Source organism: Callithrix jacchus, chromosome 5, assembly GCF_049354715.1.
Source record: "Callithrix jacchus isolate 240 chromosome 5, calJac240_pri, whole genome shotgun sequence".
Classification (NCBI taxonomy): domain Eukaryota; kingdom Metazoa; phylum Chordata; class Mammalia; order Primates; family Cebidae; genus Callithrix; species Callithrix jacchus.
In genome coordinates this window covers 83,293,879-83,317,922 of record NC_133506.1, presented here as the reverse complement: position 1 = coordinate 83,317,922, position 24,044 = coordinate 83,293,879, and the positions used below count along the sequence as shown (strand labels likewise).

Here is a 24,044-nt window from a genome sequence, read left to right as displayed (position 1 = left end):
CTCTTCCCATCTGTGCAAAGAGTGGGGAGAGGTAAACACTGACATTTCTTCCAGTGCTGCCGGGTGAGATTCTAGCCATATAACACCCTCCCTCTGTGAGTCTCTGGACCCCCCTCAGCCTGAGCCTCCAAAGTCTGGAAGGTTTCACAGCTCATGTGTCCACCAGATGACAGTGGAAGGGCTCAGAGAGATGCTTCCAGAAAGCCTTTCTCCACAAACACTACACAGTTAGGTCCCTGTTCCAACCCTTGGCTCAGACCCTAAAAGAGAGTCACTGTCATCTGTCTTTACCCCACTCAACCCCACCCTGGCTTTGGAATTTCTCTACATTCTGTATTTTGTCCCCAGCCTGTTAACTATAGCTTCACTGCTGAGCCATCTGTTCTAGACCATGTTCCTGCCTCTGCCCACCACACACTGTTCCCTGGAGCTGGAACTGATCAGCCAGAAGAAGCATCTGAAAAGGAGCATCTCAATTTCAGCACAGTCGACCTGAACAAAATGACTTCGGGAAGTGCACCAGCTCGGGAACCAGGACTTCAGGGTTCCCCTGCTTCTGTCATTGGCAGCTGCACAGCCTTATCTGAGACTTTCCCTCTCTGGTGTACATCTATAAAATGCCAGGATTGGATGCAGTGACTGCTGTTGTGATTCTGAGATGGGGAGCTGGGGAGCGGGGCTGGGAGAAGAACCAGTCGGGTGAACTCCTGGCTGGCTGAGCCCTGCAGAAGTGGTCCTGGGCTCCTCCTTCCTTCAAGGCTTGGCCAAGTTCTCTCTGCTTATGCCTCCATTCTGTCCTCTTGCTGGGACAGATGCTTGTTGACTGCCTGTTGACAGGATCATGGGAAGCAGTTTCTCAGAGAAGAGACAAGAGGAGCAAAACCCCAAGTCCTAGTGGGGCAGTCTACAAAGGTGGCCATATGCACTTGGCCTTGGCCTGGGCCCTCTTGCAGCCAATGTATGGGGACCCCTGACATTGACTTCCTCAGATCTCTTGAATTCCAGTCTCCCTCTTCCCATCTGTGCATGCCAGCAATGGATCTCATTGGTTCACCTGCTCCCACCCTGAAGTCCTCTGAGGGTTAAATTCTGTTTCAATAATATACTGGGAAGCTGACATTCACACACACACATTTTATTTTTCATAAAATAAGGGATAATGTACCCACCCATACCCTGTAAGTTTCATAGCCTAGAAGTCAGTTTCATAACCTAGAAGTCTTCCTAGTAGTCAGATTTTCTGTCTCCCAGAGGGAGAACTCTTGAACCCCAAGATCCGGGAAGCCTGGTGTTCGAGGAGCTGCATCTTGTTACAAGCCCAGGGGAGAAAGCATGTATTTAAGGACAGAAGTTGTTTGTTTTCCTTTGTGAGACTCTGATAGAATCCAGTATAAAGGCTATCTGGCTTAGCTCAGAATGCAATAAAAGGTATTATTCTTTGGCATTTGGGCATTTCACAGAGGACATGGGCACTCCCCCATCTGAACAGGCTTGACAAAGGGCAGAGACCTAAGAGAGGCCTTCGTGGAGGCCCAGCACAGGGTGGTTCAGGATGCACAGACAGGTTCCCTGGGGCTGTGGGCCAGAAGGTGGGGAAGCCACCTTAGTCCTGCTAGAGCAAATTCGGAAAGAGTCATGGGAGGAAGTTTCTCTGCTCTGGGGTCTGAGCCATTGCCCACCATGTCCCATCTCTCCAGTTCTGCCCCGTGTTCCCTCCTTCCTGTCATCCCCAGTCCCTCATCAGTGCTCCCACTCCTGAACACCATGGCCACTCATCCTGGGGTTTCTTCCATCTGTGAAAGAACAGGTCTCTCAACCACCCAGAGGTAGACTTCCAGGATGGTGCCTGCTTAAGTTTCCTATAATCCAGGGTCATTGGAGAAATGAGCCCGGTGGGGAGAGTGGAGCCTCACTTGTGGCAAGAGACCCCAGGATCTAGCCTATCTGAGACAAGGGCAGATCAGCAACCATCTGCGACCAAAAGCAGGACAGGTGTTCTATCCACTGCACCCAGATGCTGCCTCCCAGGTTCCTGGAGCCACCTTGAGTCCCAGCTCAGCCCACCATCCAGACACTGAGCATTCAACCAGGGCAATGCAGTACATGGGGGCTCCTCAGAATTCCTGGCATCACTCTTGCCCAACCTCACATCTCTCCTGTCCTTCAACATCTCCTGGAGCCATTACTCTTCCTGGAGAAGGGGTTCACGGTCCCCTTCCAGCACCCTCTCATCCTCCTCTTTCTCCATGCAGCCCACGGTGGCAGCCAACCCAGCGCCTACGCCACCCCCAACCACGGCAGCCCCTGTGGCCCCCACAGCAGCTCCAGCGGCCACCATCCCGGCCTCTGCAGCCAGTGCAGCTGCCGCCATGCCAGCACCCACCACGCCACCTGCCAGGCCCATGAGACCAGCCCCCACAGCACCCCCCACAGCAGCCAAGTGCCCACAGAAGCGCATCGTGTAGGAGTCCATGAAGGCCTTGGCTGTGGCCTGCAGCTCAGCTTCCAGCGCCTCCAAGGTCTGATCTCTCCCCTTGCAGAGTAAGGCCACACCATGGCGGGCCAGGATGGCATCTTTCTGGGTGGAGAGGAGGTTTCGCATGGTGTCTGGCAGGACCCGCAGCGCAGAGAATATGCGCTTGGTAGCTATGTCCTGTGACAGGGAGGGGAAAGGAAGGTGCCCTGACCAGGAGCCCGAGGCATCCTCTCTCTGGCCTGTACCCTGCCTGGCTTGCACCTGCCTCCCACACAGGTCCCGGGGCTCACCTGCTGCCTCACGTACTCCTCAAACTCCCTCTTGGCAGCTTCCACCTTCCTCAGGTCATGCAGCTGAGCAGCTATCTGTCCACGGGAAAACCCAGGCTGCCTCTTCCTTCCTCCTCAGCCAGGGGCGCCGCTCGTTTCCTCATCTCCACTCCCAGGGCACACGGACCCCTACCCCAGAGGCCTCAGCACATCCCCCACCTCCCTTCCTCCCTTCCTCCCTGCCTCCCCCACCTCCCCGGCCTCTCTGCCTCCCTGCCTCCCTGCCAGAATGCTGAATCCCCCAAAGGTTCATACCTCATCCGGAGAGGTGAAGCCAGGCCCTGTCCTCCCCATCCAGCCTGAGAGGTTCTGCAGAGATACCATCGCTGGGGTCAGGGAGAGCAGGGGCCCAGCCGAGTCGCCTGGGTCTCCAGGGAGTTTTCACACCTTGATCTCCTGAGCTAGCTGCTGCCCTGTGAGCAGGCGTCTGTCCCCCCTGGCCACGGTACGCCCCTCATTCCAGTACCCCTGGCAGCGGCTCTTAGCATGCTGGGGGGCTGCACTCAGCACATCTGAGACGTAGGCCCCCAGAAGGTGTCGGAAGTCATCATCTGTGTCTGAGGGAGAGATTTGCATCCTGAGAGACTGTGGGCGGGCTTTGGGAGGAGAAGGGGTGTCAGAGGCTAGGTGGGTGCTTCGAGGGGCTCGGTCGCCAGAGAGGGGAGGTGGGAGCAGGGCAAGGGAGGTCCAGCTCTTGGGGACACTCACCACCAGGGCTTGTGTGGCCTTGGTTCAACCACCACCTCCCTGGGGCAGGCAAAAGGCAGCAGCGGGCTCGCTTCCCTTGCAGTAGCTCCTGCACTTTGGGGTATCTGCCAGACAATCTCTGCAAGGCAGCGCGAGGAGTGCTCTGAGCTAGGAGGTCCAGCCTCCCATTTTTGGCTCCCTGCCAGGACCCCTCCCAGTCTTCCCCACCTTCTGCCCTGTCCATGGTCCCTCCACTCCCTCCCCTTGCACCACTCACCTGGAATATGTTGCCTATGTGCCCCTGCCCTGCCTTGTTGGGGTGGGATGAGTCATGAACTAAGAGGTCCAGATGCTGGAAGAGAAGTGGTCCTGACACCAGCAACTGGGGGTGGTGGGGCCTGGGGCTGATGAATCCAGAGATGGGTGTCTCACCTGGATTGGCACCATCCCATAATGCTTGCCCATCACCTCGGCCACTTGGACAAACATCTGGGTGGGGCACAGAAAGTGTCAGGGCTGGGCCACTTCGAGGACTATGGTGCACCCCAAGCCTCTCTCCCGACCTCCATGTGCCTGCTGTAGAAGCCAAGCTTCCCCCTTTGCAGCCTGGGGTTCTCCTGCCTTTCCCCAAATCAGGCATCTCATGCTTTACCCTCCACTCTCCCCCTTCAATCCTGTTCAAGTGTCATAAACCTTAGGCCAGACCAGGGGGCACCTAGTTCCTTCTGGTCCAGGCCCTGGCCTTGTGGGCAGGGTAGGGGTGGGGGATGCCCCCAACATCAGAGGTCTCCATACCTCCAGATAGTCCAGGTCTGTATCCTTCAGCTCCTGGGAGGTGCTAAGGATCTGGAATGTAAGAGGGATTACAGAGGCCAGGTGACTTCACCGGGGAATGCCCTGGTGAGTGGGGAGCTCACAGGCAGCCTGTGGGCCTCACAGCATAGGAGAGGCCAGTATGGGAGCCTAGAAAGCTTCAGGGCTGGACTGGCCTCAAGGCCAGAAGCAGGCCTGGGGGGTTCTGCAATCCATTAGGCCTTCAGCTGCCCCGGGGACCATCAGCCCACCTTTAGGAATAACCCATGTTCCCACTTTCACCAAGTAGGATCACCTTCCCCCTTTTGGGGCAGCCCCAGAACCTATGAGGACCCCAAACACCAAAGCCTGTGAGATGCTCTGGCCTTGAGGAAGTTGGGCTGGAGAAGGGTGTGTGGGGTGGGGATGCCAACATCAGTGCCACCCATCACCTGGTAGGAGCTCAGCATCGTGGTGAGAGCACAGAGCTTGATCCTGGTTTCCCTGCTCAGCTCAGGGCTCATGGCATCCCCTGTGTCCACCAGGAACACCGCCACCTAGGCAGCAGGCAGGGGAAGAAGCATGGGGCCAGGACTACCTTGTTCTGCCACATTCTTCCCAACCGCCCTGTCCCACCCGCATCTTCCATCCTTACCCCAGAGATGCCCTTCTTGATTCCCCTTCCCATCCCTGACCTCCTTCTGCCACTTCCCCCTCACCTTCTTCCCTTCTTTCCCCAGCAAGAAGGGGTGGCTCCACATCCATATGCCCCTGGCGAGGCCATTGGCACCCCACCTACAGCCCTGCAGGGATGCCTCTCCTCCTCTCGGCCAGCTGCCCTCACCAGACTCCTGCAGGGGAGAGAAGGGAGAGCATCAGTTGGTCAGTTCCTTGTCCCCACAGACCAGAATACCAGACCCAGTTTCCCCCAGGCAGGGACCCCCATCCTTTCCCCACTCCCCGCTCCTCCCCTGCCCCGCCCTCACCAGGCCCGGCAAGCCCTGAAGCAAGTGGTTGAGGAGGAAGGACTTCCCTGAGTGTTGCTCCCCCAGGACAGCGAGGAGGCAGACCGGGGTGTCCCTGGCCAGGGGGTGCTTCAGGCAGCGGTTGATGGCCCCCATCCTAAGGATGAGGCCCCCAGAGGCATTGACACGAACCAGCAGCAGCGGCTCCGCCCTCACTGGACAGGTCTCCTGGGCCAAGAGAAGAAAGGGGCCCCTGAGCATCCAGGACCAGCCCCTGACCCTAGAGTGTGTCCAACCTGGAGCTCTGGGTCCTGTGCTGATGTTCTAGAATAGGGCCAAAGCCACCCCTCCTCTTGGGTCTGACTGATGAGGCCCAGTCCCCAGACCTGCAGCGCAGGGGGCAAAGGCCGCTGCGGCAGGAGCTTCATCTTCTCGCCCAGGCTCCGGAGGCCCCTCTTCTGCTTGCATATCTTCCGGCACTCAGGGCAGCAGGGCGGCTCGCAGCCCGGGACACGGTGTGTGCTGAAGCACCGTGTGCAGAAGTCATGGCCACAGTCCAGCGAGATGGGCTCGCGCAACCTCTCCAGGCAGATGGAGCAGGTGGGGAGCTCCCGGGGCACCATGGGCCGGGGCCCCAGGCCCAGTTCCAACTTGGGGAAAGGCGTATGGGACCTGTGGGGCAAAACAGGCCATTGAAAAGCAGGATGTCTATTGTGGCCAGGGGGTGCCAGCCAGGGTTGTGGTGGAAGACTGATGGCTTGGCGGTGGAGGTCCCTTTGTGCCACCCCAATTTCCCTCAGTGCTTCCATGGACAGGAGGAGCTCCTGCCAGAGAGGCCAAGCTCTGCCCATGCCTCACTGACATGCATCCCAGAACAGTGGTGGGCAGCAGAGCAGTGGTGAGAGTCCGAGAGGGAAAGTCTGGGTGGAAGGGACTCCACCACATCCCAGCCATGCAAATGTGAGCCAGTTCTTCACCTCTCTGGGCCCCAATTTCCTAACTGTCCCCACGGAGAGGACAGCAGCACCCCTCATGAGGCCACTGGGGTGACCAACTGAGAGGAGGCATGTGCAGCTCCCTGCATGGTGCCTGGTGCAAATGCTTGGGAAGAGCCTCTCCCGGCCTTCTGCAGGGGGGCTCCCTCCAGGAGGTGCTGATTTCAGCCAGGCCCCCAGGGATGATTCCCTCCACAATCCCATGCTGCAGGGACAGTGAGGAGAAGGTAGCAGCCTGTGCTGCAGTTGGGCAGATGGCTCTGGATCTTAGAAGATTCCTTCCGCTATCTGCTCTGAGCTGGCATCTGCCTCCCTGCAGCACCCACCTGCTTCTTCCTGTCCCTCCCTCCACAGCCTGGCAGATCCAGCCTCAGGCGGACAGCCCTCCCGGCTGGGCTGCCGGTTCTGTGTTCTGGGACCGGCCATTTCAACTGACCTGCCTGGCCCCACTGCACCCATCCCAGCTTGGCAGGCCCCACTACTTACCAACTGTTGCCACTGTTTCCCATGAAGCTCTGTTTTCTCTCCTTGGAGAGAAAAAAAAAAAAAAAAAAAGATTTAGAACAGAATCCAGACTTCTATCTTCATGCTGGGTTTCCAGGGACCCCTCATCCTTCCCCCAGACAGCCCATCCCCCACCCAAAGGGGGGCCCTTCCCACCCCATTCTCCTTCCTGATCTCAGGACTGAAGACTTGCCCATTTGCCAAGCCGGTGACAAAAGGAAGTGACTGATAAGGCGGGCCTCGGCATGGGAGGCAGGGATGGGGAGAGGGTCCGGATGCAGAGGGGGAGGCCCCGAGACCTTCAACCAGAGGTAAGGATGCCTTTTCTCCCGGAAACGCTAGCAGGCTGTAGCAGGCAGAATGTGAGGTCGGGGGATGGTCTCCCTGAGGAGCTGACTCCCGGTCAGAGCTGGAAAAGAAATGTGACAGTCGGGAAAGAGGAGGCTGCTGCTGGACTCACCCCAGGGGGAGGAGACAGGGCTGCGGGTAGCAGAGCTTGGAGGAGGGAGGGATGGAGCCCGACTCAGAATCCCTGGCAGAGGCTGGGATGCAGGCAAGCCTGCCGAGGTGGTGAGTCGCCATGGAGACAGAAGGGAAAGATAAGGACAGGGAGGGGGAGGGGGACAGAGAGGGAGAAGGCGTGCAGTACACCCCCAAACATGGAGGTGCCCTCCAGCGAGACCACAGGCCAGCACTACCTCTACTGGACCAGCTGAGGTCTCCCCAGGGCCACAGGGCAGGGTGGGCAAAGAGAAGAGGTATGGGAAACAGGAGCTGGTATGACCAGAGCTGACCAGGAGATAGGGAGGCTATTCATCCATTCATTCAATAAACAGTTACTGAGTACCTACTGTGTACAGAGCCCCCAAATACCACCCTACTTCACATGGCCCTGCACATCCCCTACCCTCCTCATGGTGCTGTCATTGATGCCCAACACAGCTGCAGCCTTCTTCAGCACCCATGGGCCCTGCATGTCCTCTGGTGTATTTCCCTCCCAATGGCTTTCATCCTGCCTCAAACATGAGCAGGGTGAAATCTATCAAAACTATGAGCCATCTCTGGACCCTCTAATGGCTTCTTGACTGGGCTCCTTGCCTCCCTTTCACTCACTAGTGCACAGCCAGCATAGGCTCCCGCAGCACAGATGACCTCACACTGCTCAAATACATTCTGTAGCTCTCTAATACCATCAGATGAAAATCCAAACTCTTGGCCTGGGGTCTGGGCTGAACCTTCCTTCCAGCTTTCTCTCTCGTCCCGCTCTTCCCTGCCTCTGCCTCTGGGCTCAGCATTCCCTCTGCCTGCTGCGCTGCTCCATCTCATCCCTCCTGGGACACTCTCCCAGGCCCAGCACAGGTGCTGCGGCCTCCCTAGAGCCTCCTTGCCTCACTCCTCCCAACTGGGACATCTGATGTGTGATAGGCTTGGTGCAGCCCAGGCTTCAGAGCCAGGCAGATCTGGGTTCAATTCCCGGCTGGGAGGCTCTGGGACTCCACTGCATCTCTCTGTACTCTGAAGAGCCACCATGACCTACATAAAGCCACTAGTCCAGGCAGGGGAGTCATTCGTACATCCTAGGAGCTAGGATGCAGAAGGGTTGGGGTGAGGTGGGATTCACAACCTAGAGAAGTTCAGCAGAGACCACCTCCAGCAGGTGGAGACACTGCTGAAGCTGGGGCTGCCTCTTGTTCATTTTGGGGTCTGGAGGGCCTGAGATTGTAGGGCTGAATCAATCAGATTCAGAGAAGCAATGCCATAGACTGTGCCTCCTCCTGCCCCAGGTGGGACAACCCCTGTGTGTGGCAGCAAAGCCTCACACTCAGTGGATGAGGAAGCAAGCCTGAGCCATGCCACAGCTCTGCCTTCATGGTAAAGGGAGGGGTTTCTCAGGCCCCGTAGCCTTTCATCTTCGCAGGAGAGTGAGCGTGGGCGCTGGACTCAGATTCAAGCTCTAAACCTGCCTCTGTCCCAGCATGAAATGCTGGTGAGTCACTGCCCTCTCGGAGCTTCCATTTGCTCATCACCAAGCAAAGATGTGAGGAAGCAGATGGGACAATCAGTCTTCACTTAACGATACTTACTGAGACCAGGCACTGTGTCTCACACTGGGGTACAGCTGGAAACAAGAGAGACAAAGCCCCATCCTCCCCAAGATCCCAACCAGACAAAGAAAAGTCATTGCTATGATCTGGGTGAGAACCCAGATGTGGGGAGGGTGAGGAGGGGTGTCAAGCTGTCCTGATAAGCAAGGAGGTAGGGAAAGGCTGTCCAGGCAGGGCAAACCACATGTACAAGGCCCACAGGGGAGGGCACACAGGACCCATTCTGGGGAACGAAGGAGGTCCAGATGGCCTGGCAGGAATATTTGATGCTAAGATGGGTGCGCTGAGGTGAAGGGCAGAGCAGACCTGGGTCATGCAGGCCCTCAGGGACCAAAGGAAGGGGTGGGGACTTCATCAGTCAGTGTCCCAGGAGGGATCTTACAGGGCAAATGTGAATGATAGAAGCCTCACTCTTAGGGCTGGCTATATAATTTTTTTTTTTTGAGACAGGGTCTTACTCTGTCCCCCAGGCTGGAGTGCAGTGGTGCAATCTCAGCTCACTGCAGCCTCTGCCTTCTGGGTTCAAGCGATTCTCCAAACTCAGCATTTCCAGTAGCTGGGACCACAGGTGCACACCACCACACCTGGATACATTTTGTATTGTTCTGTTTGGTTTTGAGACAGAGTTTGACTCTTGTTGCCCAGGCTGGAGTGCAATGATACGATCTAGGCTCACCACAACCTCCGCCTCCCAGATTCAAGCAATTCTCCTGCCTCAGCCTCCCAAGTAGCTGGAATTACAGCATGCACCACCACATCTGGCTAATTTTGTATTTTTAGTAGAGATGGGGTTTCTCCATATTGGTCAGGCTGGTCTTGAACTCCTGACCTCAGCTGATCTGCCCACCTCAGCTTCCCAAAGTGCTGGGATTACAGGCATGAATCACTGCATCTGGCCACTTTTTGTATTTTTTTGTAGAGACAGGGTTTCATCATGCTGCCCAGGCTGCTCTTAAACTCCTGAGCTCAAAGTGATCCACCTACCTCAGCATCTCAAAGTCCTGGGATTACAGGCGTAAGCCACGGTGCTTGGCCAGGCTAGATGTACAATTTGTGGGTTTGGAGTAAAATGTAGCTGCGAAGCCCCCAGGGGCAAGAAAGTCCATTGCCTCTTCTCACAGCACAATGCCTCCATCCATGGCTAACAGGCTGCCCCTCCAGATTGCCAGTTGTTTTAGGACATGCTCAATACCTGGACTGGGGTCAGGGAAAAGCCTATGCTGAGTTTCAGCCCGGGGAGGGGAGAGCCACCACTTTGTTACACCCTGAGATGCCAGGGACCAATCCAGCAGTCCCCAGTACTCCTTGAGCCCACAATCAGGCCTCCAGATGGAGGGGAGAAGCCATGGTGGGGCAGAGGTGGGGATATGGGAGCCTGGGAGTGGGCAGTCAAGAGCCTGTGCTGGGGAGGCAATGGAACATGGGACACACACTAACCAGATTCCAAGTTCTCAGTGAAGGTGCCGTTTTCCCATCAGACTTCACTCACAAAGCACAAAATCAATGCTAAAATTATTGTTTCAAGATAGTAGCCAGAGCACTGAAGTCCAAGCACATGGCCCTTCTGAGCTCTGGCCTTGAGTGGCTACACTGGATGCATACCTGTGAAGCTGGCCCCAGTCACTCTGGCTGCTGTGTGGACAACAGAGTAGAGGGGCAAGCAGGGAGGCCAGGGGGTTGTTGGGGAGGTTGAGGCTAAAGTGGAATAGAGATCCACTTGGGTTCATACCCGGGCACCTGAAAGCGGGTGCTCCCCAAGGCATGGTGCAGGCCAACCAGGCAGATAGGAAATGTGCTGCTGGATAAAGGCTGGGCCCTGCCCCTTTGCAGCTAGGGGCCTCTTATGCGATCTAGGGCTCTAAGGGGAACCCCTAGCCCAGGGAGGCCAGCTGTGGTGGTCCTGGGCCCATGTCTATGGCAGCCCCACTTTATCCATTATGCTCCATGAGTCTCTGAGTCTACAGTCTATGAGAATGTTTGAAACCTAATGGAAAAATGAGGGTCTCCAAACCACACAAAAAAATTCAAAACCAAAAGTAACACCCACTTAGTTTAATGTCCCAGCACCCCTCGCATATGTTAGCTGGTACACCGAGCGCAATTTATCATCTGTAAAGTCATATTCAAATCACAAGTGTACTGATTCAACAAATGTTTACTGAGCCCTACTAAGTACTGAGCACAGCGCTAGCTTCTGAGAAGTCAGGGTGACCAAAACAGAGAAAGTAATGGCAGTAAAGTGTTGAGACACTGGCCAAGCATGGTGGCTCACACCTGTAATCTCAGCACTTTGGGAGGCTGAAGTGGGTGGATTACTTGAGCTTAGCCTGGGCAACATGGTGAAACCCTGTCTCTACACATGCACACATAAACACACACACACTTAGCCAGGCATGGTGGTGCACCGCTGTGGTCCCAGCTACTCAGGAGGCTGATATGGGAGGATCACTTGAGCCCAGGAGGGGGAGGTTGCAATGAGCTGAGATTGCGCCAAAGAAAAAGCATTCAGACATCAAAATAAATAATTTATCTTGGCCAGGTGTAGTGGCTCACGCCTGTAATCCCAGCACTTTGGGAGGCCAAGGCGGGCAGATCACAAGGTCAAGAGATTGAGACCATCCTGGCCAACATGGTGAAACCCCATCTCTACTAAAATACAAAAATTAGCTGGGTGTGGTGCACGAGCCTGTAATCCCAGCTACTAGAGGGGCTGAGGCAGGAGAATAGCTCAAACCTGGGAGGCGGAGGTTGCAGTGAGCCGAGATCGTGCCATTGCACTCCAGCCTGGGCAACAAAAGCAAAAACTCTGTCTCAAAAATAATAATAATAATAATAATTTTTCTTATCAAAAGATTATCCTGTGAAAAATATTCATGGCAAAAAATTTCAATTCAACCTTGGCTGTGGGTACCACATGTTTTCATGTGTTTGCTCTGATTAGAGAGTGTCCTCTTGGGCCCAGGGCCTGCAAAGTTCTTGAACCTGGCAGCTAAGGCCCTCACAAGAGGATGACTACCCCAGGTGGACCCAGCAAATCTGAAAAGGAAGGGAAGAAACTCCACCCTGCCTAGTTCCTTGCTTTCTAACTATGGTGAGGCTGCCACACAGGTTTGCCATGGTGGCCCTAACTGGCCTCTGACCTTCCCCAGAGACTCAACAGGATAGGAAGGGCCACACTGAGCCAGGCCTGGTCCTGCAAGGTGGACAGGCCCTCAGGATGCTGTTGGGGACTGAGTGGTCACTTGAGTGAAAGTGGAATCCACAGAGAGGGTTGGTGGGGGGAGGGGAGGTCCTGGGTTTCAGGAGTGGAGCTTGAGCTATGGGAGGGAGTGAATTGCAGGCCCTAGGGACAGACTTACTTGTCATTTCATCTGTTGTCCATTCATTCACCAACAAATATTGGCTGAGTTAGTGTGAGGTGCTTACATCCAGCAAAGAAATGCCAGGAATATGGCCATCACTCACTCAGACAGCACCACTACCTTGGAGACCTTGCACAGACTCAGAGGAGTATGAACCTGGGAGTCCTAAGGCCCGCTGGCTGGTCCTGCACCATCAACTTGCTGGGTGGTCTCAGGGTGGTTGGGACCTCGGTTCCTGTCCACTGGCTAAATATTTGGTGTCCAAGGTTCCTGCCCTGGACAGTGATGACTGTGTGTGGCATTTGGATTTGGATGGGGCCCAAAAGAGCCAGCAGGAACCCCTGTGTACCCCACTGTCCCATAGCTCAGCAGGTGGCAGGACCTGGCCCCTTTCTGGCAGGGGGAGCTGCTGTGATGCAGGCCTCATGCAGGATTTCTTCCTCCTGCCCCATAGCAGGCAGCTCCATCCTGTCCATCCTGTCAGACCTCTACCCAAATCCAGCCCAGGGTCTCCAGATCCTAAAGCTGAAAGCTCCCAGCATCTGCTCTCCCACTGCCTTTCCATCCCTGTGAACCAGGCTCCTGGTGGCTCAGCTCAGGCTGCTGACCTCCTGACTTCCTGACCTCTGGCTCTTGCTTCCAGGCTGGGAGGTGGGGAGGAGGTGGACTCATTTTTGGAATAACCAGCCTCAGGAGTCAAAAATACAGTTCTCTAGACTGGGACCCTGTTTGGGAAGGTTTCCAGGTCCCTTGATGTGGGCAAGAGCCAGCTTCACACATGAACACACATGCATGCATGCACACACCTGGTCAACCCTCCCCCAGAATACCCATCCATGTAAACCCTCACACATACCATACACATATGGTCAAAACAGCCCATCTATCCCACACTCTGTGCTCACACACTGTGCCACGTGCATATCCATGACTCCTCCTTGTCTGATACAGACCCACAGTGCTTGCATGCGCACACACACACACACACACACAGTTACACCCCTCATAACTGCACTTGCACATCCACATCCATTCACATGTTTACTCCTTCACACTCACACACAAATACATGGGTACTTCCAGGCCTCATGCTCATGCACATTTACACATGGGCTCAATCTTACTGCCTTACACACACAGACACACATCATACATCCTTACCTAACAGGTGCTGTTCCAAGCACTGTATGTGAGAAACTCACCCCGAGTAACTCAGCCTATGAGGGAGGTACTATATCACTCCCATTGTATAGATGAGGGAGCTGAAGCACAGAGAGGTTAAGTCACTTGTCTAACACCACACAGCTATTAACAGCAGAGCTGGAGTCCAAACCCAAGCCATCAGGCTCCCCAATCCAAGCTCTTAGCTGCTACATTCTATAATCTCTCTGGTGACAGAAATAAAGTTAGTTATTACAGTAAGCCTGGGGAAGAGTTTGTAGTTTTGCTGTGTCTCAGTTTGCAGTCTCTTGCCTCAGAGGGGGACAAAAATCAGTCCAGTCAATCTATGCAGAATATTGGAAACAGGCAACTGAGTTCTAACTGGTTCTGACCGCAGCTTGCTGTGTGACCTTGAGTAAGTCCCTGATCTTCTCTGGGTCTGTTCCCTGATGTGTAAATGTGGGGGAGGAGTAATGAGATCAGAAGTCCCTTGGGTAGAACATCCCCAGTCCTCTCCCACTTCTTAGCTGGGAGCTGGCCTTCATGAAGCCTGGCACTATGGGCACTGCTCTGGTAAGCACTGGGTCTTAGCCCATTTCTGCTGCAATAACACAATGCCACAGACTGGTTAATTCATAATGAGCAGAAATGTATTTGGCTTATGGTTCTGGAGGCTGAGAATCTAAGATCAAAGGGCGGCATCTGATGAGGGTCTTCTTGCTGTGTCATCACATGGCAGAAGCCACCACAGGGACAAGAGAGAGAGGAAAGGGGACCAAACTCATCCTTTTATAAAGGAACCCATTCCTGAGGTGAGAGCATTAATCCATTCCTGAGGTAACCTTTAATCACCTCTTAAAGGTCCCATCTCTGAAACCATTGCACTGGGAATTAAGTTTCCAACACTTGAACTTTGGGGGACACCATCACCATCTTGTTCATCTTCTACCCACTCACCCATCCATTCATTCATTCATTCTCCACTCCTCCAACCATCTATCCATGCATGTACTGATTATCTACCTATTAATCCATCAAGATAAATTCAATATCTACCTATTTATCCATCCACTCACTCAATCACCCATGCATTCATTATCCATCCATTAATCCATCCATGTATCCACCATTCATTTCTCTTTTTTTTTTGAGACAGAGTCTTGCTCTGTCCCCAGACTGGAATGATGCAGTGGCACAATCTTGGTTCACTGCAACCTCTATCTCCTGGGTTCAAGTGATTCTTCCGCCTCGGCCTCCCAAGTACCTGGGATTACAGGTGTGTGGCACCACAGCTAATTGTTTTATATTTTTAGTAGAGATGGGTTTTCACCATGTCGGCCAGGCTGGTCTTGAACTTCTGACCTCAAGTGATCCACCCACCTTGACCTTCCAAAGTGCTAGGATTACAGGCATGAGCCACCACCCCTGACCTCATTTATTATATTCTTTCATCCATCCATTCTCCAACTACTGATCTACACATGCACACATACATGATTTCCTCCATCCATCCACCCAACCACACATGCACACATCTTTTCATCCATCACTCCACCATCTATCTACCCATTCACTATCTATTCTTATACTTATCCATCCATGCATGGGTAGGGTTCATCAATCTGTGCATGTTATTTATTGAACAATACACCAGACATCATACTAGGCTCTGGGAGTAGACTGATGAGCCCTCAGGGTGCTTCCAGTCTACTGGGGAGACAGAAAGGTCAATAAGCAAGTACTGAGTGATAAGTTCTCTGATTAGGTAGAGTGAGGAGAGACACACGAGAAACAAGCAAAGGCACCTTGCTCAGACCTGGGCACTGGGACGGCTTCCTGCACAAGCTGCATCTGAAGGATGAATATGAGGTGGCCAGGCAAAAGAATGGGGACAGGCAAACAACATTTCCAGCAGAAAGGCCAGCCCATGCAACGACTCAGAGCTGCAACGACCCTGGAGTGTAGCATATGAAGCAAGGAGAGGTAAGGATAACAGGGGCCAGTCACAGAGGGGTGTGCAAGCTCTTCTACCCTTTGGTGTCACCCCTTAGTCCATGCCCATACACTGCTTCCTTGCAGGACTTAGGACACCTGCTGTCCTGTTGAACCAATGGCCTCTGGGTGCTGCTGGCTGTGGTGAGCTGGTGCCCAACATGGCTGCCTTCCTGCCCCGGGTCTTGACCCTGGCCCTAAGTTGTAGCAGCATCTGCTCCCTGTGGCTACCCTCCTCCTGTCCCCCAGGCAGAGTGGCCCCCCCTTGCTCTCACCCTGGCCCTCACCAAGGCTATGTCTGTGCCAGGTGCCCTTGTGTGAGCCTCAGAGGCCAGGCCTTCCCATCAGCAGCTGGACAGAAATCAGAGCTCCCAGCTTTACTTTTGAAGCCCCCCACCATCAATCTGGTACTAGGCACCCTGAAACAATTAATAACAGCACAATTACCGAGCGTTTGCTTAGCAATGTAAAGTTCACAATGTGTTGCCATGTGCCCTGTTACCTCAGTTGACTCTCATAATACAGTGACCTCCACACCTTTCCCCCTCCACACCCTTCTTGCCTGGAATGCCCTTGCCAGTCTCTGCCCGCCCACATGAAACCCATCACCCAGGCCCAGGTTGCTCAGAGTTTCTACAGGGAACCTTTCCCCACCCTTCTCTCTCCTCCCCTTTGCTCTTCAAACTTATGAAATGCCTCCTATGTACCAGGCATGTATCAAGAGTGATGCTAAATGCAGAGGCTACAACAAATAAGATGCAATCTGTTAAATAAGATTTATAGGAGGTTATTGGTCTGGATTGAGCTCCTGGATAAGCTCCAACAAACCAAACCAAAATGGATTCACTCATGCTGAAGTTCCATGCCACCAAGCCAAAACTGAATTGTTTATCTGATCTTCCAAGAAATCAGGACACAGAGATAACAGCCAAATCCCCAAACAGGCCAGTTTTAGGCAGCATGATAGGACGTCTCCTCTGCTTTAACCTTTACAAGAAAAGTAACTTTGAAATCAGTCTGCTTTTTGTTCTGCCTGCTTACTTCAGCCCTTTCTGCCTATAAAGCCAATCTCTTCTGTTCAGCTCATCAAACAATCACTCTATTTTATAAGAACGAGGTGTTGCCCAATTCTAGAATTTCAAATAAAAGCCAATTATATCTTTAAACTAAATTTATTGTCATTTTGTCTTTTGGCAGGTCCCTGCCCCAAGGAGCTCAAAGACTCTGTGCAAACAATGAAGCAGGCAGCTGCCTCTCAGCGTGGCCACTGCTGGTATAGGAGCTGCCCGGGGAAATGTGGGAGCCCAGAGGAAACCCCTCACTCAGACTTTGGAAGTCAGCAAGGCTCAGTCTTGCAGGATAAGGGAGGTAGCAGGGTAAAAGGTGTTGGGGGCTGGGATTCCAGACACAGGGGAGAGCACGTGCAAAGGCCTGGCAGCAAGTTGGCGGGACAGGTTCAGTGTGGGTGCAGCCAGAGCACAGGGTGAGAGTGGCAAGAAGGAAGGGTAGAGGCAGGACCAAGGCCAGTCAGCAGGGAACAGATGATGGAGGGCCATGTGGCAGATTTTTTAATTTTAGCTGCATGTCAGTGGAGCCATAAACTATTTTAAGCAGGGATACATGTGAACAGATTTGTGTTCTTGAACTATTACTCTGAGTGTCCACCAGCCACTTTGCATTAGCTGCCTTTGAGTACTGACCACATCCTGGAGCAAGGCCTCCATGACAGACGTCTAGAGCATTGCTAACATTTGCTATAATAAATAGCACTGTAGCACATATTACTATTCTTACCCCACTTCCACTTGGGTAAGTATAATTTAAGGATATCTTCACGCACACAGAGCAAAATCATACATATTGATCTTTACTGATTTTGGCTACAAATGTTAAAGGATGATTTTTATCTTTTATTCAGGGAGTTTTTGGGTTATCTATCTGCCATGTCAAAAGCAACTTTGTTTATTTATTTATTGAGTCTCACTTTGTTGCCAGGCTAGAGTGCAGTGGCGCAATCTCGGGTCACTGCAACCTCCTACTCCCAGGTTCAAGCGATTCTCCTGCCTCGGCCTCCTGAGTAGCTGGGATTACAGGTACCCACCACCATGCCCAGTTAATTTTTTGCATTTTTAGTAGAGACGGGATTTCACCATGTTGGCCAGGCTGGTCTTGAACTCCTGACCTCAAGTGATCTGCCAACCTTGGCCTCCCAAAGGGCTGGGATTACAGGCATGAGCCAATGTACCTGGCCTTGTAGGAGAATTTTCAGATGCTCATTGAGTAGTAGGCACAGTAGAGAAATCAGAGAGTAGAGAGAGAAGCTGAGGGTGAAGAAGTAGGGGCAGGAAGTACCTGGAGACTGGAGCTTCATCTTGTTAACCCTCACAACCTTGAGGTGAGGATAAGCCCTCCTCCTTCTACCCCCCTCCCTACAATTTTACAGATGAGAAAACAGACTTGAATAAGTTAAATTACTTCCCCAAACCTCATATCAATATCTCATTTGAAGCTTCAACAGTGAAAACGATCAGGCCTGGGGTACCCAACAAACATTTGCTGAATTTATTGACAAAAGTGGGAAAGACAAAATTCAAATATGGGCTGCCTACCTCCAGAGTAGGAAGCATGGGGCACAAGGGATGGGGTGGGGGTGGGAGGGTGAGGACAGGAAGCTGGGTGGCAGAGGCAGGGTCAAAGCAGGACATATATGTTGGGAGACACTAGCTGATGGGGACAACAGGGGAGAAGGAAGTGACAAGAGTCAAGTTAGAAGACACCTTGAGCACCTTTCTGGATGTCCACACTGGCTAGCAGTCCCTGGCTGCTGGCAGCCAACCTGTCATTATGCATCATCTCCCCTCCTCCAGGTCAGAATGGAGACCAGGCTCCATTCCGGTCTTGTGGGGAGGTGGGTAGAAGGAGGAGGGCTTATCCCCACCTCAAGTGTTGTGAGGGTTAACAAGATGGGGCTCCAGTCTCCAGGTACTTCCTGCCTCTCCTTCTTTACCCTCAGCTTCTCTCTCCACTCTCTGATTTATCTGCTGTGCCTACTGCTTGATGAGCATCTGAAAATTCTCCCTCTCCTCCTCTGTACTACCCCCATTCCAACTTGCATACTGCCCGTTAGGACCCTGGGACTGGAGTATCCAGGCAGTCAGCCAGGAAGTTGACAGATGTGGCCAGCTGGCCCCTGTGGGGTAAATTGCCCCCTACAAACTATGCCCAACTGGATCCAGGCCCCATAGACTCCTGTAAAGTGAGAGGCAGCTGCTTGCAACCTGATTGATAGGCAGACAGCCAGTCTGAATAGAGTCAGAGGCCTGCTGCAGTCCAGGCCTCTGCATGTAAGCCTGCTGGCCTGCTGTCCTACACCATCCTTCAACCTGACTCGCAACGTCATGTGGGTCCTGGGCAGCACCCAGGCCTTGGCACGAAACGGGCCTTGGTTCAAACACTGGTTCCACCCAGTTCGCTAGGCAGGGTCACTTCTCTCACTCAAGCTCAGTTTCCTCAGCAGTAAAACTGAAGATATAATTACTCCCATATAGTGTCAGTGCAGAAAGCCTGATGAACAGTAGATGCTCAATAAATGCTAGCCTGTTTTTTGTTTATTTGTTTGAGAGGGAGTCTTGCTCTTTTGCCAGGCTGGAGTGCAGTGGTGCCATCTTGGCTCACTGCAACTTCCAACTCCCTGGTTCAAGCGATTCTTCTGCCTCAGCCTCCCGAGTAGCTGGGATTATAGGCATACACCACCACACCCAGCTAATTTTTGTATTTTTAGTAGAGACTATATTTTACCATGTTGGCCAGGATGGTCTTGAACTTCTGACCTCAAGTGATCCACTCATCTGGGCCTCACAAAGTGCTGGGATTACAGGCGTGAGCCACCACACCCAGCCAATGCTAGTCTGTTAATCAGCTTTGGAAGCAAGTCTGGACCACTTACCTCACTGTGCCCAGATCTCCCCAGGCACCAGCCCTGCCCCAACTTGGCTCTCAGATCCCCTCCCCAAAGCCTCACCTCTTTTTCTTTGTCAAAGAAAAAACCAAGAGATTCTTACAGAAGAAGGGCTTTTTCCACAGTAGGCCTGAGGACAGATGTCCAACGGATAAAGAATTACAGTTTCCATTAGTTTATTACAATGATAATAATGATCATGTCACTGGATTCCTACTATATGCTGAGTCCTTCTAACAAGAGAATCTCTAATCATCCCCACATTTCTCTAAAGGTGGAAATATTGGCTCCATTTTACAGATGAGAAAACTGAGGTTATCCAAGTGACCTGCAGCCAAGCCTATCTCCTATCTAGTCTCTAGGATTTGTCTCTCGCTGTCTCTCTTACATGCACACAGTGTTTCTTCTTCCTCTCTCTCTAACCCCATTTGCTCTCCCCCTCAGAACATCACAATCCAGGACTAGGCAGAGCAAAGCAGCTGCAGTAGTCATGTCCTTAGCAATCCATAATACAGCATGTTTGCTGACAAAATGAATGTGGAGTACAGTTAGGCAACAGGAAATTAACAGCTGACCCCAGAGGTCAGGAAAGAGGGCGTACAAAGGCTGAAATGTGCTTCTGCTTCCTGACAATGAGTCTGATGGCAGAAAGAGCAGAGGCTCCACACCCACATCAGAGCAGCCCTGGACTGCTTGACCCTGACTGATGACCCAGTGCCAAAGAGGAGGGACGGGGTCAGCCCAGAAGCCTGAGCAGACTTGGAAGCGATCCATGGAGCCCAGACCACCCCACCCACCCACAGTGGCCAGCAGGGACAGATGATGGTGTCTCAGAACACTCAGGCCATCATTCCCTCCCCTGCCTCCTACCAATCCACTTGTAAGCCAGCCCCATTTTTTAAAGATGCAAATAAAAAGATGTCCCTCCTCACAGGAAGCCTGCTGTGGTGCTAGGAACCCACGTGGTAGTTCCCAGGTACATGTTTGTAAAGACTGATCTATATCACTCTATATAACTTATGCCTCATAATTTTTCTTAAGGAACTTCCATTTGTGGGAAGATGGAGTAGGTATATTTTTTCCTGTACTTCCTGCTAAGTACTACTGAAAACCTGGGACATCACGTACTAGAAAAATATGAGAAGACTCTGAAAGGCAGAGAAAAGAAGGCAGGTGGGCCAGGGACATCGGGACTGAGGATAGTGCTGACTCTCCCGGGCTTTCTTTTTGTCTCATTATCTCAGAGTGGGTACTAGAGAAGCTGGCAACCTGGAAACATCAACAGCCGCTACAAAAAAAAAAAAAACTCAACAAAAGCTGCTATCTGTAGCCAAAGGACCAGGAAAAGGGTGGACTGGCAAGACAGAAAATTCCTAGACAATAAATACCCTACTGCAGCCAAACACCACAGGAAAGCACGCAGCCCCACCTACCCATGCCACAAAGGCTGAATGGGGAACCTAGACCTTTCCCTCATTAGGCAGTAACAAGGGGTCCCAACCTCCCCAGCTGGGTGGTGTCAGAGAAGGCCAAGTAGGGAGCCAGGATGTGCATCCCAGCCATTACAGATGGTCTCCCTGACCTCGCAGTGTTGATGGAGACCATGTGGGGAGCCGAAATTTGCACTCTGTCTACCAGTAACAGGGAATCTCCCTCTTAAGTGTCAATAGAAGCAAAGTGAGGAACCTGAACTTCTACCTGTACCTGGCAGTACTGAGAAAGCGCCACCCCTTTACCAGCCAGAGGGGTGTCAGAGGAGGCCAGCTAAGACAAGTTTAGGCCAGGTGTGGTGGCTCACTCCTGTAATCCCAACAATTTGGGAAGTTGAGGTGGGTGAATCAGTTAAGACCAGCCTAGGCAACATGGTGAAAGCCCATCCCTACTATTCAGTTGACACAAAAGTAATTGTGGTTTTTGCCATTAATGGCAAAGCTGCAATTACTTTTGCACTAACCTAATAAAAATAGAAAAAGCAGCCAGGTGTGGTGGCATGCCCCTGTAGTCCCACCTACTTGGAAGGCTGAGGCAGGAGAATCGTTTGAACCCAGGAGGTGGAGGTTGCAGTGAGCTGAGATCATACCACTGCACTCCAGCCTAGGGGACAGAGTGAGACTCGATCTCAAAACAAACAAAAAACAGGTTTAAATAGACCCAGCATTTCATAAATAATACAAAATGTCCAGGTTTCAATAAAAAAGTATTCATCATATCAAGAACCAGCATGGCCTCAAACTAAATGACAAAGGATAACTGACAGATGCCAACACTGACATGACAGAGATGTCAGAATTAGCTGACAAAGGTTTAAAAGAGCTTTGATAAAATGCTTCAATGAGCAACTGTAAACACACTTGAAACAAACAAAAACAAAGAAAGTCTCAGGAAAAAAAAAGAAGATGAAGAAGCTACAAAAAACCAAATGGAAATTTTAAAATAAAAAAATACAATAATCAAAATAAGAGCTCAGTGGATGGGCTCAAGAGCAGAATGGAGGGGACAGAGGGGACAATCAGTGAACTCTAAGGCAAAACAATAGAACTACCTAATCTGACAAAGAGAGATAAAAGATCAGAAAAAATAGGAACATATTCATGCACCTGGGGAACTACCATAGAACAAAGGTCTAACATTTCTGTCACAGGATTCCTTAGAGGAAAGAAGGAAGGTGAGGCAAAAAGAAGTACCCAAATCAGTAATAGCTGGAAACTCCCCAAATTTGACAAGAGATATAAGCCAACAACAGATTAAAAAGAGAAGCAAATCCCAATCAGGATAACTACCAAAAATTCATGGCAAAACACACTATAAATTTCTGAAAACTAAAAACTAAGAAAAAATATATAAAACACCTAGACAAAAATGCTTTATTTATAGGGGGAAGGCAATTGAAATGACAAGAAACATCTCTTCAAAAACCATGGAGGCCAAAAAGATGCATTACAATATTTCTCAGGGAAAAAAAAATCTCCAGGCCTACATGATTTCCCTGAAGAATTCTACCAAACGCTTACAGGAGAATTAACACCGGGCCAGGCTCTGTGGCTCATGCAGGTAATCCCAGCACTTTGGAAAGCCAAGGCCAGAGGATTGCTTGAGCCCAGGAGGTTGAGGCTGCAGGGAGCCATGATCACACCACTGCACTCCAGTCTGGGTGACAAAGTAAGACTCTGTCACAAAAAAAAAAAAAAAAAAAGAATTAAAACTAGTTATATACAGTATCTTCCAGAAAATAGAAGGAAAGAGAAGCAAATACTTCCCAATTCATTACAAAGCTATTTTGATCCTGTATCAAAACCAAAGATGGTATTAAAAAATATATATCCAGACCAATATCCCTCATGAACACATGTACAAATTCTTAATAAAATATTACCAAATAGAATTCAGCAATATAAAAATAATTCTATACTATGACCAACTGTTATTCTAGAAATGAAAGGTTAATTTGATAATTGAAAATCAATCATTATAACCCACTAAGTGAACAGGCTAAAGAAGAAAACCCATATGATCATATCAATCAGTGTGGAAAAAGTATTTGAAAAAAATTCAACACCCCATGAGTTGTCAGAAAAGTAGGAATACAGAGGAAATTCCTCAACTTGATAAAGTGCATCTACAAAATACCTACAGGTAACTTTATACTACCAGTGAAAGACTGGATGCTTGCTTTCTTTTCTTTCTTTCTTTCTTTCTTTCTTTTTTTGAGACCAGGTCTTACTCTGTCCCCCAGGCTGGAATGCAGCGGTGCCATCATGGCTCACTGCAGCCACAATTTCCCAGGCTCAAGTGATCCTCCCACCTAGGCCTCCCAAAGTGTTGGGATTACAGGCGTGAGCCACCGTACCTTGCCTTGGATACTTTCTTGCTAAAATCACGAACTAGGCAATGATATCTGCTCTCACCACTCTTATTCAACACAGGATTAGAAATTCTAGTCAGTGCAAAAAGACCAGAAAAGGAGATAACAGATACACAAATAGGAAAGGATAAAATAAACTTCCCCTATTTGCAGATGACCTAATTATCTATGTAGAAAATCCCAAGGAATCTACAAAAAGAAGGGGGAAAAAAAGAACTTGACTTCTATAAATATGAACTCAAAGTGGATCACCAACTTAAAGGTAAAATTATAAAACTCTTAGAAAAAAACAGAATATCTTTGGGACCTAGGACTAGGCAAAACGTTGCCAGATATAATGCCAAAAGCACAATCCACAAAAGTTGATTAATTCAACTTAATCAAAATTTATAATGTTTGCTGTGTAAAAGAGGATGAAAAGACAAGCCACAGAATGGGTGAAAATATTTGCAAACCACACAGCTGACAATGCACTAGTATCTAGAATATATAAAGGTCTCTCAAAACTCCAGCAGTAAAAAAGCAAACAGTCCAATTAGAACATGGGTTGGGGGAGCGGCTGTGGTGGCTCAAGCCTGTAATCCCAGCACATTGGGAGGCTGAGGCTGGAGAGCTGCTTGAGTCCAGGAGTTAGAGACCAGCCTGGGCAACATGGCAAAACCACATCTCTTAAAAAAAATACAATAATTAGCCAAGTGTGGTGGTGCACACCTCTAGCGCCATCTACTTGGGAAGCTGAGGTTGAAGAATCACTTGAACCTAGGAGGTGGAGGCTGCAGTGAGCTGAGATTGTACCACTGCATCCCAGCCTGGGTGACAGAGCAAGCCCCTGTCTCAAAAAAAAAAAAAAAAAACC

At 51.1% G+C, this 24,044-nt stretch overlaps 1 protein-coding gene across 7 annotated transcripts; it reads right to left on the bottom strand.

The window, feature by feature from the left end:
* Positions 1 to 1,119: 1,119 nt before the first annotated feature.
* RNF112 (ring finger protein 112) lies at positions 1,120 to 7,175 on the bottom strand. 7 transcript variants are annotated; one of them, XM_035303117.3, is made up of 14 exons: positions 6,942 to 7,175; positions 6,731 to 6,771; positions 5,636 to 5,921; positions 5,271 to 5,477; positions 5,004 to 5,135; positions 4,737 to 4,841; positions 4,288 to 4,338; positions 3,925 to 3,981; positions 3,770 to 3,844; positions 3,514 to 3,631; positions 3,193 to 3,362; positions 3,061 to 3,114; positions 2,767 to 2,841; positions 1,120 to 2,653 (listed from the first exon to the last, which is right to left on the bottom strand). In XM_035303117.3, exons 1-14 carry the CDS (start codon positions 6,993 to 6,995, stop codon positions 2,183 to 2,185), a joined length of 1,896 nt encoding a protein of 631 aa, XP_035159008.1. In that variant the 5' UTR covers positions 6,996 to 7,175; the 3' UTR covers positions 1,120 to 2,182. The 7 variants fall into 7 exon arrangements, with proteins under 7 accessions (XP_035159008.1, XP_035159011.1, XP_035159009.1 ...); XM_035303120.3 differs by having other exon boundaries at positions 5,442 to 5,477; XM_035303118.3 differs by having other exon boundaries at positions 5,271 to 5,474.
* Positions 7,176 to 24,044: the final 16,869 nt, after the last annotated feature.